The 20,054-nt window shown below is 42.8% G+C and overlaps 1 protein-coding gene across 1 annotated transcript in view; it reads right to left on the bottom strand.

Moving 5' to 3' along the window:
* Positions 1-268: 268 nt before the first annotated feature.
* CARD19 (caspase recruitment domain family member 19) overlaps positions 269-20,054 on the bottom strand; it is a 151,847-nt gene continuing 132,061 nt past the window's right edge. The window contains exon 6 of the mRNA XM_050959219.1: positions 269-1,105. Coding sequence (XP_050815176.1) covers positions 1,083-1,105 — 23 coding nt within the window. The 3' untranslated portion in view covers positions 269-1,082. The remainder of the gene's footprint in view (positions 1,106-20,054) is intronic.

Raw genomic sequence — 20,054 nt, 5'->3', positions numbered from 1 at the left:
CCACACCTCATAACACAAGGTGAACTGAATGACCTTGTCAGGGATTTGGAACTACCCAAGAGTATGGCAGAGCTGTTGGGCTCCAGACTACAGCAGTGGAATCTCCTGGCAGGCTATCAGGGCAAATGGAGTCCCTCAGTGCTTGCAGACTATTGCTGGACAGTGACAAGAGATGCTCCATTTAATGAATACAAGAGACAAGTCAAGAAGCGCCGAGTAGACACTGACTAGGACTAAACTATGTCCATAATAGTTTTTTGCCTTTTGTTTCATAATAAATTTTATTTACATAACCCTTTTGCTGATTTTTAAAGTGTTACATAAACAGGACAGGTGAAATATTATCATGTAAAGCAACCATAAACACATGAAAAGATCTAGGTTTACAATTTATGATTAAAACTCTACTATCTACACAATATACATAGACATAAAATGTAAAAACTTAAATATCTTAGAAACAGTAGCCAATCAGTTGTTTTAATTGTCATATTTGAATTCAGCACATCAAAATACATAATAAATATCACATTTTATCTCTGAAGCAGACGACTTCTCAAAAATTGTAGACCAGTGTAATTTGTTGTTGAGCTAGGTATTCACACACACACACAGAGTTACAGGAACTAAAATATAGGATAAAAGGGCCAGAGGAGTCTATGACACAACTTTAAAACCTTTGACATGATAAACTGCAGTAAACAAAAGAAAAGATTTCCATGAGACCGGTCTAGCAGGAACAAATACAACACTATAGTTAATTATTCTAATATTGCATTAGAAGTTGGCAAAGCTACCTATGGAAAATTTAGCACAGTTCCAGTCACCTTATTATAACATATTATTTACATTTCGGTAGTGCCTAGAGGCTCAAACAAATAGATCAAGGCCCTATTGTGCTCAGTGCTGTACAAATACATCAGGGATAATCCATGTTCTAAAGATCTTAAAATCTAAATAGACAAAAGAGAGAAAGAGCTTGCAAGACAGAGATGAAGTGACTTGTTCAAGGTTACACAGGGAGCCTGAGAATCTGCAGCAGAGCTGGGAATGGAGCCCAGATCACCTGAGTTACAGCCTCATCACAAGACTCTTCCCTCAGTACCTGGTAAAAGATATTGAAATGTAGAGAAGACAATAGTGTAGGACTCATGATAGTTATTCAGAACACTTAGAGAAACTAAGGCTTGATGTTATTAGCACTGATGACTGAGTATCTTTACTCATACAAGTGCTACCACTGAAGACAATGAAGTCACTGCATCCGTAAAATTACTCGTGTGCATAGGAATGTGTCAGACTCTAGGTCTGTGTTCTTTGGAAAGGAGGAGATTCAGGCCCTGATCCTGTAAACACCTGATATGCCTAGCTTGTATACAGTGCTTTTCATCAGTAGATCAAAGCTCTGTACAAAGGAGAAAGCATTATCCCCAGTTTACAGATGGGGAAACTGAGGCACAGAGCAGTGAAGTTGCTTGCCCAAGGTCACTCAGCAGGTCAATGGCAGAGCTGCAGACAGAACCCAAGACTTCTGAGGGCCAGCCCAATGCTCTATCCACTAGGCCACATGTCAGAGAAACCAGCATTTGAGAGCGGACCTCTCTGGGGTATAGAACATTTTATAGACAACAGATGATAGAATGGGGGTTGAGCTAGTGTCAGATACAAGAACATGGAGACATAAAATGATGCAAAGGACGGCCCATACATGGAGGAGAATTTCTTCACACATGTAGAGTGGTTCCCTAAAGGCAAGAACAATCAAACCAAAGGCTAGTTCCTGATCCCGAGGATTAATAATAAACAGAGGATGTAAAAGTCAGAAAAGCAGCTGGACCTCCAAGGGCCACTAACCTCAACAGGCCATCTGTCTCCAGAAATTGCTCAGCACTATGGCTGTTGCTGATACCAGGAGCTGAGCATTTAAAAAATAAAAAAAAAGAAACAAACCTCCCTGCTTTTCCCAGTGGGTAATGCAATTTCAACAGGTAGCCACTGGGAATTTCAGAGCAAAGGCATAATTCTGTGAGGTGCTGAGTTCCTTCTGTGCGGAAACAGGAGCTCAGCAGGTAACAGAACTGGGCCCTTACTGTACCGCATATTAGGCAGTCTGTTTAAAATCATACCATTTAAAGAACTTTATCATATATTGTATAACTATCAACAGCACCAATATAAGCAGCAGGTATAAATACAGTAAGCTTGTCATCTATCTGAACAGAAGAAGATATTGTGGGGAACAATTGTAATTTAAAGGACAGGCTGGATTTAAATGAGATTTCTGACTTCCTTCTGACCTTCAATTTTCCTTCTCTTTTAATAGATGGGCTATTTATGAAGCGTTATAGTTTGATATCTACAGGAAGCAGATTAATTAATGCTCCTACTGTTCCAATTTCTGGATAGGTTTAAATCAACTTATTTTCCACTTTATAAATGATCCACTTTGTTTTTTTGAAGTGGAACTTTTTCCCTTGAATACTGCAGTAAATAAGGCCATACTGCAGCAAAACTGAAGCTCTCATTAGAAGGAAGGTAGTTAAGGCATGGAGCGATCACAAGTCAATACAGTTTTTCTGATTGGAGAGAACTGAAGGGGTTTATAATTAAAATTTTGGCAGCTTCTGATAACAGGGCACATGACTTTAATTCGTCCATTTCCTAAGATGGTTGCACAGACTTTTAAAATAATATATTTTGTACAAGAGTTCCAAACAGTATTGCTGTGTGACTTTAACCTTCATCACAGGGCCTTGCATAACATGTCTGCTAGGAATTTAAACCAAGAAGATGTTGTAAAATACTCAATATTTGTATTTTATAGCAAAACCCATTTCTCCTCTTTGGCTGTTAGCCACAACCTGGTCTTTCATCGCTCTAATTTGCAGTGCACTACTTCTCTGTGTAGGGCAGTAATACAATATCATGGAAGTGACTCCTGTAAATTTGTTTTAAGCATTGATATTTTCTAAAATGAGGAGCTTGTTATATTAATTCTAATAATAAAGATCAGCTTACATATGAAACTTAAACGGTCATGTTAGAATGGATGTTCACAAGATTGAACATACCTGGTAGAAACCATAAGGGAACAAAACTATATCTTCACGTACTTCAGTGAACTCAGACAGCATCTTTTATCTCTTTGGCCACTTAGGCCTGGTCTACACTACGCATTTAAACTGTATTTAGCAGCGTTAAACCAAATTAACCCTGCACCCGTACACACAACAAAGCCCTTTATATTGATATAAAGGACTCTTTAAACCGATTTCTGTACTCCTCCCAGACGAGGGGAGTAGGGCTGAAATCGGTATTGCCATGTCGGATTAGAGTTAGTTTGGCCGCAATTTGACGGTATTGGCCTCCGGGCACCATTGTGCACCATTGTGACCGCTCTGGAAGGCAGTCTGAACTCAGATGCACTGGCCAGGTAGACAGGAAAAGCCCCGCGAACTTTTGAATTTCATTTCCTGTTTGCCCAGCGTGGAGCTCTGATCAGCACGGGTGGCGAAGCAGTCCCAAATCTGAAAAGAGCTCCAACATGGACTGTACGAGAGATACTGGATCTGATCACTGTATGGGGAGACAAATCTGTTCTATCAGAGCTCCGTTACAGAAGACGAAATGACAAAGCATTTGACAAAAACTCCAGGCTATGACAGACAGAGTCCACAGCAGGGACTCAGCACAGTGCTGCGTGACAAGTGTAACAGAAAGCTAAAGAATCAAATGGACGCTCATGGAGGGAGGGAGGGGGTACTGAGGACTCCAGCTATCCCACAGTCCCTGCAGTCTCCGAAAAGCATTTGCATTCTTGGCTGAGCTCCCAATGCCTGAAGGGTCAAAAACATTTTCCCGGATGTTTCAGGGTGTATGTCGTCAATTTACACCCTCCCCCCACTCGAAAGAAAAGGGAAAAAAATCGTTTCTCGCCTTTTTTCAATGTCACCTTATGTCTACTGTATGCTGCTGGTAGATGGGGTACTGCAGTGCTGAACACCAGCATCCCCTTCCTGGTGGCAGATGGTGCAAAATGACTTGTATCCATCGTCATCATCAGCCCATGAGTGCTTCTGGCTGGCCTTGGTGAGGTTGGCCGGGGGCACCTGGGTAAAAATGGGAATGACTCCCGGTCATTCCTGGCAGACGGTACTGAAGGCTTGGTAACCGTTCTCATCATAGCAGCTGGAGACTGAGCTCCATCAGCCCCCTCCTTTCATGTCTAAAGAAGATTCTGTACTCCCCGGACTATCATAGCAGCTGGAGGCTGCGCTGCTCTCCCCTCCACCCTTTAATGTCCTGCCTGGACTATCATAGCAGCTGGAGGCTGCCTCCCCCTCACTTTATCTCACTAAAAACTCAGTGTTTCTTATTCCTGCATTCTTTATTACTTTGTCACACAAATGAGGGGACACTGCCACGGTAGCCCAGGAGGCCTGGGAGAGGAGGGAAGCAATGAGTGGGGTTGTTGCAGGGGCACCCCCTAGAATGGCATGTAGCTCATCATTTCTGCGGGATCTCTGGGGCTCTGACCCAGAGCAGCTGTGCTCTCTGGTTCTCTAGTACACTTGCCCCATATTCTAGGCAGGACTGACTCTATTGTTAGACAAAACATAAAGAAGGGAATGAGCCGGGGAGTCATTCCCATTTTTGTCCATGCGCCCCCAGCCGACCTTAGCGAGGCCAGCCAGGAGCACCCATGACAGCAGCAGACGGTACAAAAGGATTGATAACCGTCATCGCCAATTTCCAAATGCAAACGGTGCAAAATGACTGATAACCATCATCTCATCGCCAATTTACATTGGCAGACGGTGCAATAGGGATGGTAAACGTCTCTGCTACCTTGCAAAGGCAAATGAATGCTGCTGTGTAGCACAGCAGTACCACCTCTGTCAGCAGCATCCAGTACACATATGGTGACAGTGACAAAAGGCAAAACAGGCTCCATGGTTGCCATGCTATGGCGTCTGCCAGGGCAATCCAAGGAAAAAGGGCATGAAATGATTGTCTGCCATTGCTTTCACGGAGGAAGGATTGAGAGACATTTACCCAGAATCACCAGCGACACTGTTTTTGCCCCATCATGCATTGGGATCTCAACCCAGAATTCCAGTGGGCGGGGGAGACTGCGGGAACTATGAGATAGCTACGGGATAGCTACCAACAGTGCAATGCTCCAGAAATTGATGCTAGCCTCAGTACATGGACGCACATCGCCAAATTAATGTGCTTAGTGTGGCTGCGTGCACTTGACTTTATACAATCTGTTTTAAAAAAACGGTTTCTGTAAAATCAGAATAATCCCGTAGTGTAGACATACCCTAAAGGTATCTCTTTCTGCTGACTGAACTACAGCAGTCTGAACGAGAGAGCCCAGCCCAAGCTCTGCTATCCGTTACACAGATAAATTCAGAACAATACAACTGCAGTGAAAATAAAATAATTACCAAAAAAATCTTGGATATTTAAATCTCTGGCCATGTAAGTAAGGAAATTTACTTATATCTACACACACACACACAATTGTTACCTCGGGTCTTATTAGTTATGTGACATTTATATAAATGTCACATGTATATTTTATATTACACACATGCATAAAAACTTTTTATATTTTTTCACTGTATATTATATATAGGTGAGCACCACATAATAAATTCCAGAGCCATGTGATAAATTTCTTTGACCACCTTACCTGCCCCTCTGCCCGCTAATTCATTTACCCGAGAAGTTATTCAGACATACCTACACCACTGAGCAGTTTCAGACAGTTGGCATGGTTTTTGGATCAGACTGACAGAGTAAGATTTCCCCCTTTTCTGCAAAATGTGGAGTTCCCTCTTCCCCCACTGCCCTGGCTTAAATATGGGCAAAATTTAATTACAGCATTTCTATACATAAAAGTGATACTACTGCTTTAGAATCTGTTGTCCTGGCCCCTGCAGGGCCAGAAATGGGTGCTTGATGGCACTGGAAAGTGAGGAGCCTCAGCTTCCCAATGAGAAAGTCAGTATTTGCTTCTGGCTTTAATGATGTACTTTAAAATCACTGATGTTTTTCACATATAGACAAGTTATTTAGGGCCATTTCTAGTGTCTGGCTCTGAATCCTGTACATCACAACTCATAACTAAGGCACTTCGTTCCAATGAAAAGCCAACATAATTTTTAAATTTCTTAATATAAAAGACATATTTTGAAAACCACGACAGACTTTAAGGCCAGAAGGGCCCATCATGCTCATCTAATCTGACCTCCTGCAAATCGCAGGCTGCAGAACCTTGCCTACCCACTTCAGCAATAGGCTCCTCACCTCTGCCTGAGTTACTGACCTCCTCAAAGCTTGATTTAGAGACTTCTTGTAGAGCGCATTCACCATTTACTTTAGTTCAAGCCAGCAAGTGACCCATGCACCACGTTGCAGAGAAAGGCAAAAAAACCTCTCATTTTCTCTGCCAATCTGACCTGGGGTAAAACTGTTTTCTGACCTCAAACATGGTAACCAGTTAGACCCTGAGCATGTGGGCGAGACCCACCAGCCAGACATCTGAGACACAGTTCTTTGTAGTAGCTCACAGGCCCTTCCTGTCTTGTACCTACCCAGAGCTGGTGCTAGACAGACGCAGACTAAGCAATTGCTTAGGGCTCTGAGCAGCTCAAGGGGACCCCTATTAATTATCATTATGTGCTGGGGGGGGGCAAAATATTCCTGCTTAGGCCCCCCAGTGGGTTAGTACCACCATCTCTGGGCACTGGTGATGTACCAAGATATAACAGTATCCACTGAACATGGGGGTCATGTGATTCGATCCTGCTAGGTTTTCCTGTCTAGGGAAACCCTCTAGTGCTGTAGGATTGCTATAGCATCTCCTTCAGCTCCTCTTATTGGCCTTGGGCTCAGGGAGTTTTCCCAGGGTAAAAGGGGTATGTTGCTAGAGTATTCCTATTTCTCAGACATCTCTGGTTGCAGGAACAGCCCTGTTGACAATCGTCCCCAGGGCTGCTTCTTGTGCACACCAAGGGGATAGTAATTTTTCGCTCCATTAAGCAGGGGGTTGGACTAGATGACCTCCTGAGGTCCCTTCCAACCCTGATATTCTATGATTCTATGAAAGGGAATAGGGTTAGGTCATATTCCTCTTCCTCCTTTCAGGTCCATTGCCTGCCAATAGGATTAGGGAGCAAGCAGTCCCTGCTCACAGGGGATGAAACCCAGTCCCTATTGAAATCAATGGGAGCACTGCCATTAACTTCAGCGAGGTCAGAAGTTTACCCCCAGGCCACTCTCTGGGCTTGTCTACACTACCGCTTAAGTCAATATAACTTACTCACTCAGGGGCGTGAATGTAATTATGCCCATGGGAGAGTGCTCATGCTTAACTTTAAGGACTAGGAGTTAATTGCATATTACAAGTTCCATACAATTCTAAATCTTACCAAATAGAAACATGCATTACGTGCAGTCTCAGTGAGGCTTTCATGTAAAGGATACTGTATTGTTTCCACAGTGGAGCAATAGCATAACTGGGGAGGCAAACAGCTTTTTCAAGTATGTGACTGTTAAATATCTCCTGTAATATCCACTGTAACCCCTTTGGGCTCTAGAGAGCCTGGCCCCTTTAAATCTTTTTCCTGGGGGGAGGGGGAGAGTAAGAAAAAAGGAGGGAAACTCCAGGGAAGGAGAGGAGAGCCGGCAGGCCCTGGAGAAGGAAGCAGGGAGAACCTGCCTGAGGAGGACAGGCCCGATTGGGGACAGCCCAGGACAGGAGCCAGGAGGAGCCGTGTGCCAGGGGGAATCACCCGAGAAGGACAGGCCGGAGCTGGACCCAGTATCACGTCTGCCCAGAGCTGCGTGGGGCTGTGAGTACTGGACTTGTGACTCTGCATTGGGAACAAGGAGGGAGGTTGTAGCTAGTTAAGTGGGGAGGTGGTCGCTCTGTGGGGCTTTGCAGACAGCGGCAGAAGAGGGCACCGGAGGGGTTTGCTGGGGAGAGTTCACTGGCGCCGAAGATGACCAGGAGCACCCAAGACTCACCACTGGACTGGAACTTTGCTCAGGACTCTGTGCGCAGACACACTGCTCAATGTCTGCCCTTCCAGACTGCGCTACCACTGGGCTCGTGGGGTTTTGGTTTGGATGCAGCCCTGTTTTACAGCTTCCCTTATATTTCCCCTTGTTGTATTTCTCCTCTCATCTCTCTGTAAATAAATATTTCCTTTTGTTATATCCATTGTACGCTTCCTGTGGGTGGGTGTGTTCACTCTGGGGGGTTTGGAACAGGTGCCCCTGGGGTGGGAGGGATTTCTCCTGCTGCATTCCTGCGCGCGCTGTCTCTTGGCCAGAGCTGCCTGCAGAGCAGACTCTATCTTGGCCAGGAGGGTGCTAAAGTTACACTACAATAGTTCTGTTTGCTTTTCTGCAGTAAGTTTAGCCACTGATAGGCTGGGAAAGAAGAGTATTTTACCACTTGAATAATGCCTCCCCACAGAGCGACATTATAAGTGAAAGAGCTGTTACTGAAGCGGAAGGGGCCTTTTAAGTTTGTCCACCATGTTCTGCCTCACAGAATTGAATATCCTTTTGTTCTCTTATGGTGAGACAGGGTCAAGAGAACTGCAAGATGTACCCTTTCCAGACCATTCATTATTTTCAATCCCTCCACCATGTCCCCTCTTATTCATCTCCTCTGTTAACTAAAAACTCTCAAAAGATTTTCAGTATTTTTACATATGCAACTCTTTCCATGCCACATGGCTCGCCTTGGGGCTCCTCCTCTCCCCCTATTCCTACTGTGTCCTTTTACAACTAGAATCAACACCGAGTTCCAAGGGAGGCATAATATTTTTAGTATTATTTCCCATCCCATTCTTTATGCAGCCTAACATTTTGTTTGCTCTTCTGACTGCAGCTGCACATGAAACAGAGGGTTTCTGTTCATTTAAATGATCACAAGGACACTCACGTCTTTTCCCGTCATAGTTACAGTTGAGTTAGAAGTCGCAGCATTTATCTGCAGGTCAAGTTATTCCTTCCACTGTGCAATATTTTGCATTTGTCAACAGTGAACTTCAGCTGCCGTCATGCACCCCTTTTATTGTTAGATTAGCCAACACTACAGACGTCTCAAAGAGACTTCAGAGGTACTCAGGTAACTGCGTCATCCTCGTGTTTTGCTACCTCACTGTTCACCTTTCTTTTGTAGATCATTAACGCATATGTTGAACATGAGCTCTAGCTTGGAACATCAGAGTACTCTGCTATTAACCTTTTGCCATATTGGCACTTATCCTGTTCATTGTTTTCTGCCTGACACTCTCTACCTGTCACCTTATGACTATCTTTAACAGCTTCTTGGGAGGCCCTTTGGAAAAGGCTTTATCAGCTGATGAACTACAGAGTATCCTCACAGATATGTGCTCTGTGTCTGATAATATATTTTAGAAATCTAGAAATAAGTGTGTTATTTATCTCTAAACGGAAGCTTTCTTTTAAGGATCACAAGATAAATAAAGTAGAAGTTTCTGTTCCTTCTTTGGATGTTTCTATAGAGTTTATTTTGTTCCATTCATGAAGTTAATTAGTAACCAGTCTCAGATGGAAGCTTATAGATTTAGAATACACTATCTTTTCTATAAAGAGTGTTCAGATTCTCATGAAGGCATTTAAAGCCAGGTAGAGATGGGTGAAGTAACTGAAGCAGAAATACCAAACTACCACAGCAAAAAACCAGTACATTTTTAACCAGTGAGAAGCTAGGACTCACGGGAAATCTGATAAGGGCTTGTTTTCAGGAAGCTTCTGCGTGATTTCTAGACCAAGGATTTTTGTAGAAGGACTCAAATATTTGATGTTCAGCTGTCGCTAATTGTGATCTAAGTAGAAATAAATGAGCTTGCAGTAAAATGGTTCAGATACAATACAGGAGTAGTAGTTTAGCCTCCCAAAGCCAATGAACTGTCTTGTTGAAAATTAATTGGGCACTTTTAGATGCACAGCATATTTGCAAAGACAGACCTCAAACCACTAGATACCATTGTGACGCTACCTCCAAACAGCACCCTGGAACCCCCATATTCACCATTGTGATGTGATCATGAGGTGTTTTGTACAAAGTATGCCTTGTGAGGTATCATTTAAGTAGTCTTGATTTGCTGAACATTAATATCCTGTTGAATTGAGCGTGGTAATAAGCCACGTTGTTTTAGCATCAGGCAGTTTGTTTAAAATCGGTGCCCTTTAAAATTAGGTGCAAAATTTGCTATTGTGAAATGAGAGTTTGGAAAATGCAAGGTGCCTGTATAGAGCAATACATAACCATGCACACTTTCTTCACCTGTGGACTGGCTCTGGCTCTCTCTCCATTTATTTACACTCAGTACACAACTACAGTGAAATTAGGTCTTTGTAAAGCACAAACTGACCCTCAACCATTAACTTGGAGACTGTCAAATCCACAACACACAAATAAATGCTATTCACTGCTTCATAAAATAATTAGGAACTGTCAATTAAAGGAAGATGATTCTGTCTGCATGGAAACACTGATTCCTGCTGGCTCTCTCAGGCAGGTATGGCTAGTTCTCTCCAGACTGGATTATGGGAGGTGGGAGTGGCTCCAGGGAGAGGAAACTGGGGATTAGGATAGAGAAATCATGCTTAGCTCAGGGGAAGAAAGCTTGGGCTGAGCTTGATGTTTTGTTAGGTCAGTTATCAGTAAATGTACCATAAGAAAGGGGATACATTTTGGACCCTACTGCACAGCGTGCACTCTCTCTACTGGAGCTGGGTAAGAACTTTGCCTGGTCACAGGACAATTTATAATACATGTCAATAATGTAAACAAAGTTAATGGTGTACCATATTCTTCTGATCCTCTCCAGCTGACTGTACATTGTCACTATGGCCTACATTATTCGCTGCCAATTTGTCTCCCCTTGTTTTTGCAATAAAACAAAAACATTCTTCCTTCACATGCCAGCCTCAGTGGAGAATCAATGGGCCATATGCAAAGATGAGTCATTGGCATAAATTATATGAGGGGTAAAGCAGGCCTTCTTAGGAGGGTTCCTGGTAGCTGTGTTTCCTGTTACCAGTAGATGCTCTCAGAGGATAGATGGAAGAAATTTGCACACCCATTAAATAATACATTGGGGCAAGTTACAGGAAGGTAGCCTATGTTCTCCGCTTACACCCCAAGAGTGAAATGACATCAGTGACAAATTGATCCCACAGCCCTTCATATGTGCTGGGCTGCTTACAGTGGTTCTGAATTCAGCCCCAACCATTTTATTCACAAATGAGAGAAAGAGAGAGAGAGAGAGAGAGAGAGAGAGAGAGAGACACTGACTCTCCAATTACTAAAATGTAAGGATAAAAGAAGTGTAACAATGCTGGTTGCTCAGTTTTACTGCTCTCAGGAAGAAAGCTGGAAGAGAAGGGTTAATGTCTCTTTTATCTGTAAAGGGTTAACAAGCTCAGTGAACCTGACTGACACCTGACCAAAGGACCAATCGGGGGACAAGATAGTTCAAATCTTGGTGGAGGGAAGTCTTTGTTTGTGCTGTTTGTTGTTCTCTCTTGGGACTAAGAGGGGCCAGACGTGCAACCAGGTTTCTCCAATCTTTCTAAAACAGTCTCTCATGTTCAAAATAGTAAGTACTAGCTAGAAGGCGGATTAGTCTTTTGTTTGTTTTCTTTATTTGCAAATGTGTATTTTGCTGGAAGGATATTTTACCTCTGTTTGCTGTAACTTGTAACTTAGGCTAGGGGGGAGGGAGTCCCTCTAGTCTATGTATAGCTGAAGACCCTGTAAACATTTTCCATCTTGATTTTACAGAGATAATTTTTACTTTTTCTTTCTTTAATTAAAAGCTCTCTTTTTAAGTACTTGATTGAATTTTTTCCTTGTTTAAAACCCAAGGGGATTGGGTCTGAACTCACCAGGGGATTGGCGTGGGGAAAGGAGGTGGGGGGAAGGTTAATTCCTCTCTGTTTTAGGATCCAAGGAGTTTGGATCAGTGTCTCTCTCACGGTAACCCAGAGAGGGGAAGTCTGGGAGAAGGAAAGGAGGGGGAATGGTTTATTTCCCTTGGTTTTAAGACCCAAGGGGTTTGGGTCTTGGGTCCCCCCGGGAAGATTTTGGGGGGACAGGGAGCATACCAGACACTGGAATTTCTGGTTGGTGGCAGCGCTATGAGATCTAAGCTAGGAATTAAGCTTAGAAGCGTACATGCAGGTCCCCACTTTCTGGATGCTAAAGTTCAAAGTGGGAATAATACCTTGACAGAGAGAGAGAGAGAGAGACTGACTCTCCAATTACTAAAATGTAAGGATAAAAGAAATGTAACAATGCTGGTTGCTCAGTTTTACTGCTCTCAGGAAGAAAGCTGGAAGAGCTTTTTTATTGCTCTTGTGACCATTAATGCTGTGCCAAGCATTGTGTCTCTAACCAACTAACTGCTGAAAAAAAAATGTTAAACATACTTGCCTTTTGCATTATTAAAGAATCTAGGTTGGCATGTCTGAGACGGGCAGAGCAAAACTATCTTGATTAACAAGCTAGTGAGGATTGTTTTATTACATTGATAAAAGGTTAGCAGACGGAGTCTGTCTATTTTTGTTTCATTATTTTCCACTGTTTTGAAAACAAAAATAGGACATCCTGTGGAGGATATTATGGATTGTATGAAGCTTCTTCTAGACGGTATGACATTTCCAAGGTACTCCTACTGAGTTAAGAGATGGGCTCTGGATGGAAAGTCTATTGCTTGTGGTATCCTTATTAACTAAAAACTGCATTGGCAAAAAAAGTCACTGGGCTAAATTTACCCCAGTAGGAACAGGTGGTGTAAACGGCACATCTCTACCACAGCAGATCATCCTTTGGGGCTTCCTAGTGGGGGAAGAGCAATTGTGAGTTCCAGGCAGGACTCCAGAGCAACCTCTCCAGAAGAGTTGTTGAATCAGGACATCCTGTGCTCATGTTGGCCACTACTCATCCTGGCGAACCCGTCCTAGCTTTGTCTGTGAATGCCTCAGAAGGAGGAAGGATATGGAACATAAGAACGGCCGTACCGGGTCAGACCAAAGGTCCATCTAGCCCAGTATCTGTCTACCGACAGTGGCCAATGCCAGGTGCCCCAGAGGGAGTGAAGCTAACAAGCAATGATCAAGTGATCTCTCTCCTGCCATCCATCTCCATCCTCTGATGAACAGAGGCTAGGGACACCATTCTTTACCCTTCCTGGCTAACAGCCATTTATGGACTTAGCCACTATGAATTTATCCAGTTCCTTTTTAAACATTGTTATAGTCCGAGCCTTCACAACCTCCTCAGGTAAGGAGTTCCACAAGTTGACTGTGCTGTGTGAAGAAGAACTTCCTTTTATTTGTTTTAAACCTGCTACCTATTAATTTCATTTGGCGACCCCTAGTTCTTGTATTATGGGAATAAGTAAATAACTTTTCCTTATCCACTTTCTCCACATCACTCATGATTTTATATACTTCTATCATATCCTCCCTTAGTCTCCTCTTATCCAAGCTGAAGAGGCCTAGCCTCTTTAATCTTTCCTCGTATGGGACCCTCTCCAAACCTCTAATCATTTTAGTTGCCCTTTTCTGAACCTGCCACACACTGCCATGGCAATCTCCCTTCCTGTAGCTTCAGATCTTAAGAGTTGTCCCCTGGGGCTAAACAGGCAGAAGCTGGACAATGAGGAATTAATTTAGGCCTATGTATTTTCCAGCAGACAGATAAATGAAAACATCTCTGGCATCAGCCATACTATTTGGTCGTTTCTAAGTTTAGCTGCAAAGAAAAAAAATTAGAACATACTGTCAGTGTTCTAATACATCATGTCAGCCACGTAGCTTCTAAGAGTAAGCCGGGTTCCCCCTAAAATAAGGAAAGTGTACTGACAACAGACATTGATCTGAACCAGGGCCAAGCTGCTAGTTTGATGACCTGTGTGAAATGGGCAGCTGGCCTCAGTTCAATTCCTAGCGGACCTGCATCCAAGTCACAAGAACCATCACCACAATGGGCACTAATTGGAATCTTTGTTAATAATCCCCATCCAGAGAGGCCAAAGACTGAATAGCCTGAACTCTCTTCTCCCAATCCTGACAGAGTTTATTTTGCACACACAGGCCGAGTGGCATGGGGAAGTTTGTACTCTAGTTGGCTTTCCCATGCATGTTGTGGAGAAAGCGTTGTCAATTTGGTATCTTAAACATGGAGCATTAACTTAAAGAAAGAAAAAAAAGTAGATAAAACAGATTAACCAGCCTACACCTACCGCAGCAAAGATCCAGTACTGTCTGATTTTGCCCCAGAAAATCCTTTGTTAGATAATTAGACCTTAAATGGAAACTCATGTTTACATAAGTTGAGGGTCTCTTATGCTAATTCTCTGAACCTTGAGAGGCCATACAGAGAACACACAGTTTGGAGCTTCATGAGCGGAGCATTCCTTTGCATTAGCATCAATTATCTCATTTTGCCACTGACAGATTCTTGCATCATGAACAAAACAGAGACATATAAGCTAAGAGGGTTTTGGTAGATAAACTTGTTCTGATTGTGGTTCACAGCAAAAAGAAAAAAAAGTTCTTTCTCCTCACCGATGCATCATAATGAAACCTGGTTCACCCAAGTCAGAACCTATATGAACAAGAAACTACAGCAGTAGCACAACAGTGGACACTTCACAAGTTATATTTTCCATGAAAAAATAAGAACTTAAATCACATTCATTGGAACCTCAAAACAATCTTTCCATAAGGGTTTCATTCAGTTTAGGGCAAATTTAACTGAGTCTAACTTTGATTTTTTTAATTGAATAACTTTCCTATGTTTTCGTCTGAAACACATAGCCAGTTCTGTAAGGAGCTGCTGCAATTAAAGGCACAAGTGTTTAAAAGTCTGTTTTTAAATTGATTTAAACTGATCCAAATTAAGACTTATGTAAATACTCTTAAGTCATCAATACAAAATCAGATTTAAGTAGACTTACACGTCTCTACACAAGATTTAACTAGATAGATCTAAAGCTAATTTAACAAACTGGTTCAACTTTCGTATGTTGACTAGTCCCTGTCAAACCCAAGACTTCGCAGTCATGGAATCATGGTACTCCATAGTGAGTTACCATTAGGCCCTGCAAAATCACATTTATTTTCACTTGTTCCTGGGATGTACTTATATGACTTGCCGGAATTTTTTTTATTTGAGGTCTCTCACAAATATAAAGCTGGATTTTTATCTTAGTTAAGTCATTGAAGCTTTCTAAAGCGCCATTTCCAGCCTCCACACAGTCTTTGCATGAACATGGCCAGTGGATGCATTAGGCATAGAGCTGGGCAAATAATGGATTAATTTTCCCACTAAAATTCGTTGGGAGTTGAACATGAATTCCCTTCACCCACGTTACCTGCTGTCATCACTCACATAGCTGAGTTACAAATGCTCTTAAAATGTGAATTTAAGCTCTCCTGCACACAAATAATTCTAGAAAGTTAATTTAAAATTACTTTCCTTGCTCATTCACACCAGTAACCCAATTATAAAAACAAGTTACGTTTATTCATTCAGGGAGCAGAAATGATACTTTGTGATTTATGGTTTGTGACCAATCCCAATTATAAAAAGAAGTTACGTTTATTCACTCAGGGAGCAGAAATGATACCATGTGATTTATGGTTTCTGACCAATTCCAATCACATAGCAGATCAAATTCTAAACAGACACAGAGCTCACATGAGATCTTGGATTTGTTCAAAATTATTAAATTAAAAAAAAATCACTCTTCAAACATTCCACAAATAGAAACTGAGTCTGTATTTCTATTAAGCTATGAATTATGCATTCAGCTCTTCATAGACCCATGCCAGTTATCTGGGCACTGCATTCACATGCACACATCCTGGCAGCTTCAGTATTATTAAAATGCATTCATCTGTGGAGGGTCCTGAACACCATGTAGCTCCACAAAACCTACTGGCAGACCTGGGCCAGGAGCCCATTTGCTGTTACTTCACACTGCAGACATCAGAGCCATTTTGATCTTTTTAGTTGGGAACAATTCAGGCACAACCTGCTGTACTTTGTGCACAGAGAGAACAGAAGAAGGCTCATTCCTTTATCCTTCTACTTTTGGGTTAGAATGCTTTTTCACTGCAGAAAATAATGCATATGCTTATTTTATTTAAATTAAACTAACTTTCTGGGAGAGTCTGGCAGGAAGCCATGTTTCTCAGCTGCTCATGGAATTTGTGTTTGTTTGCTTTTAGTTTAAATTGCCTGTGGAAACAAAGGCAGCAATGCCTGCCAGTGATCAGAGGTTAAACTTAAAGAATAAGAGCCTCACTCCAACAATGGCACCTTTTAGGCAAATACAAGAGGGCGCATACAATACCTGTGGCATCAGCTAGTTTCTTTCAGCTACACTATAATTTCAATCCTAGGAAAATACCACAAATTATTCTCTTATGGGCACATTGTAAGAGACAACACTGTAATGAATTTAAAAATTGCTTCCTTTAGTCATCGGCTTAAAATAAAAATTTAAAAGAGGTGGGCAAGATAGTATGAGAACACCGTGAAAGCCAAGGGAGAACATAATTACAGACCATCTTTCACAGAAATGTGAGTCACTGGAAGAAATTAAAAAAAAAATTAATTAAAAAAATTTATATTTCGGGCCCTACCAATTTCATGGTAGGACAGTGAAATCTGGTCTCCCTCTGTTAAATCTGGTCGTTTGTGTGCTTTTACCCTATACTATACAGAGTTCATGAGGGAGACAAGTGTTTCTCAAACCGGGGGTCCCAACCCAAAAGGAGGCTGGGGCATGTCACACGGTTATTGTACGGGGCTCACGGTATTGCTACCCTTACTTCTGCGCTGCTTTCAGAGCTGGCTCACTGGAGAGCAGTGGCAGCAAGCCAAGGGCCCAGCTCTGAAGGCAGCAGCACAGAAGTAAGGATGGCAATACTATGACCCCCTTACAATAATCTTGTGACCCCCCTTGACCCCCTTCACCCCCTTTTGATTCAGGACCCCCTTTTGGTTCAGGACCCCTGCAGTTACAACACAGTGAAATTTCAGATTTAAATCATGACATTTACGATTTTAAAATCCTATGACCATGAAATTGACCAAAATGGACCATGAATTTGGTAGGGCCCTACTTGTACTTGTTTAGATGCTCAGCTGGTAAAGAAGGGAAGGACCCCAAACCATTTGTGGCTAGCCTGCTCCAAGGACCTCATGTTTTTATACCCCAAAAATACAAATAAAGGATCAGAACCAGTTTCTCCTCCCTTGGTTTTCACACCTCAACTGCTAGAACAGGGCCTCATCCTCCCTGATTGAACTACCTCATTATCTCGAGCTTGCCTGCATATATATACCTGCCCCTGGAAATTTCTACTACATGCATCTGACGAAGTGGGTATTCACCCACGAAAGCTCATGCTCCAAAACGTCTGTTAGTCTACAAGGTGCCACAGGACTCTTTGCTGCTTTTACAGATCCAGACTAACACGGCTACCCCTCTGATACTATCCCTCTGATATATTTAGAGACAGCAAATGCCAGGGAGGGAGAGTTATTTAAGTTAAACACCAATGTTGACACAAGAACAAGTAGGTATAAACTAGCCATCACCAAGTTTAGGCTTGAAATTAGACAAAGGTTTCTAACCATCAGAAGAATGAAGCTCTGGAACAGCCTTCCACGAGTATTAGTGGGGGTGAAAAACCTAACTTGTTTTAAAACTGAACTTCATAAGTTTATGGAGGGGATGGTATGATGAGATGAGCTGCATGACATTGTAGGCAGTTTGTGACTGCTAGGAGCAAGCATTCCCAATGGCCGTGAGGGGACACGACTTGGGAAGGGATGAGTTATTACAGAGAATTCTTTCCCAGGTGTCCAGCAGATGGGTCTTGCCCACATGCTCAGGGTCTAACTGAACACCATATTTGTGGTTGGGAAAGAATTCCCCCCACTCCCTCAGGTCAGACTGACACAGATTCTGGGGTGGGGTTTTTTGCCTTCCTCTGCAATGTGGGACATGGGTCACTTGCTGGTTTAAAGCAGAGTAAATGGTGGATTATCTGTAACTTGAAATCTTTAAATCATGTTTTGAGAACTTCAGTAACACAGCCAGAGGTTATGGGTCTATTACAGGAGTGGGTGGGTGAAGTTCTGTGGCCTGTGATGTGCAGGAGGTCAGACTAGATAATCACAATGGTTCCTTCTGATCTTAAAGTCTATGAGTCTAGGAAGTGGTCCAAAGTACTGTAATAGTTGCTTATGGAATCACAGGGATTTATTTGAACAGCCCAAGTGCCAACTCCAGTACACACAGGCAGGACTGAACTTGTGGCTAACCCCCCAGGTCAGATCAACTACTTAACATTAAGATAAGGATATAGCACCATCTACTGGTGGGGGTGCTGTCTACACTAAACATTACAGTATATAAACTGGGATCTTCAAACTGGGGGTCACAGATTATTACCTGCGGGTCGCAAGCTGTTAGCCCCATGTCTGGCAGGGCTCCAAGTGTCAGCCCTGCCAGGCACGGGGTCACACGCAGAGGCTTGCTATGTTAAAGAGGTCACCAATACAAAAAGTTTGGGAATCACTGGTATGTAGTATTATGACTAAAGGCCACCTGTGAATCCAACAGGTGGTGTGGAAGATGCATACTTTGGACACATGGCAAAGGTTCAGAAAAGGGCAACAAAAATGATTAGGGGTATGGAATGGCTACTGTATGAGGAGAGATTAATAAGATTGAGACTTTTCAGCTTGGAAAAGAGACGACTAAGGGGGGATATGATCGAGGTCTATAAAATCATGACTGGTGTGGAGAAAGTAAATAAGGAAGTGTTGTTTACTACTTCTCATAACACAAGAACTAGAGGTCACCAAATAAAATTAATAGGCACCAGGTTTAAAACAAACAAAAGGAAGTATTTCTTCACACAACACACAGTCAACCTTTGGAACTCCTTGCCAGAGGATGTTATGAAGACCAAGATTATAACAGGGTTCAAAAAAGAACTAGATAAATTCATGGAGGATAGGTCCATCAATGGCTACTAGCCGGGATGGGCAGGGATGGTGTCCCTAGCCTTTGTTTGCCAGAAGCTGGGAATGGATGGCAGGGGATGGATGACTTGATGATTACCTGTTCTGTTCATTCCCTCTGGGGCACCTAGCATTGACCACTGTTGGAAGCCAGGATACTGGGCTAGATGAACCTTTGGTCTGACCCAGTATGGCCATTCTTATGGCTTAGATCAGTGGTTCTCAACCTGCATCTCACGGGCTGCTTTCTGCCTGATCAGCACAGAGCTGCGGCCCATGTGACATCCTCAGGGCCATAGAGGTAGCTCTGGATGCAGCCCACAATGGTAAATAGGGCAGCAAACAGGGCAGGGCAGCCTATCAACAACGTGGTACCCCAGCAATTCTAGCCAAATTGTTCATGTGAGACAGCAGTCAGTGGGGGTTGTGCAATAAGAGTAGTATTAAATAAGGAAAAAGTAACATTTAATGCTGTACACTCAAGTCCAACACACAGCTGAATGCATGCAACTACGGCAAATAACTTTGGCATGAGATATATCCATTAAGCAAAGAGTACAAAGCAGCAAATAATATTTTCTTAGGCATGCATAAAAATAGTACATACAGAAAAACCAACAGCATGGTGTAGATTCTTTGCCCAGCTCCCCAGGCTCATCAAAGACTACTTATATTTATTAATATATTGGGAAGGTGGAGGTCAAGATGGCTAACAAATACAGATCATGACAGTACTAAACAGGTGTTTGAAGGCTATGCCTCCCACTACTCAAAGTGATGTCCCTTCACAGCAGAGTATGAAACCCTGATGCCGCACCAGGGCTGCCCGGGGGGGGGCAAGTGGGGCAATTTGCCCCAGGCCCACGAGAATATAGTATTCTATAGTATTGCAACTCTTTTTTTTTGGAAGGGGCCCCCACAATTGCTTTGCCCCAGACCCCCT

The sequence above is a fragment of the Gopherus flavomarginatus genome, chromosome 6 (genome assembly GCF_025201925.1).
Source record: "Gopherus flavomarginatus isolate rGopFla2 chromosome 6, rGopFla2.mat.asm, whole genome shotgun sequence".
Classification (NCBI taxonomy): domain Eukaryota; kingdom Metazoa; phylum Chordata; order Testudines; family Testudinidae; genus Gopherus; species Gopherus flavomarginatus.
This window is presented reverse-complemented; position numbering and strand designations above follow the sequence as displayed.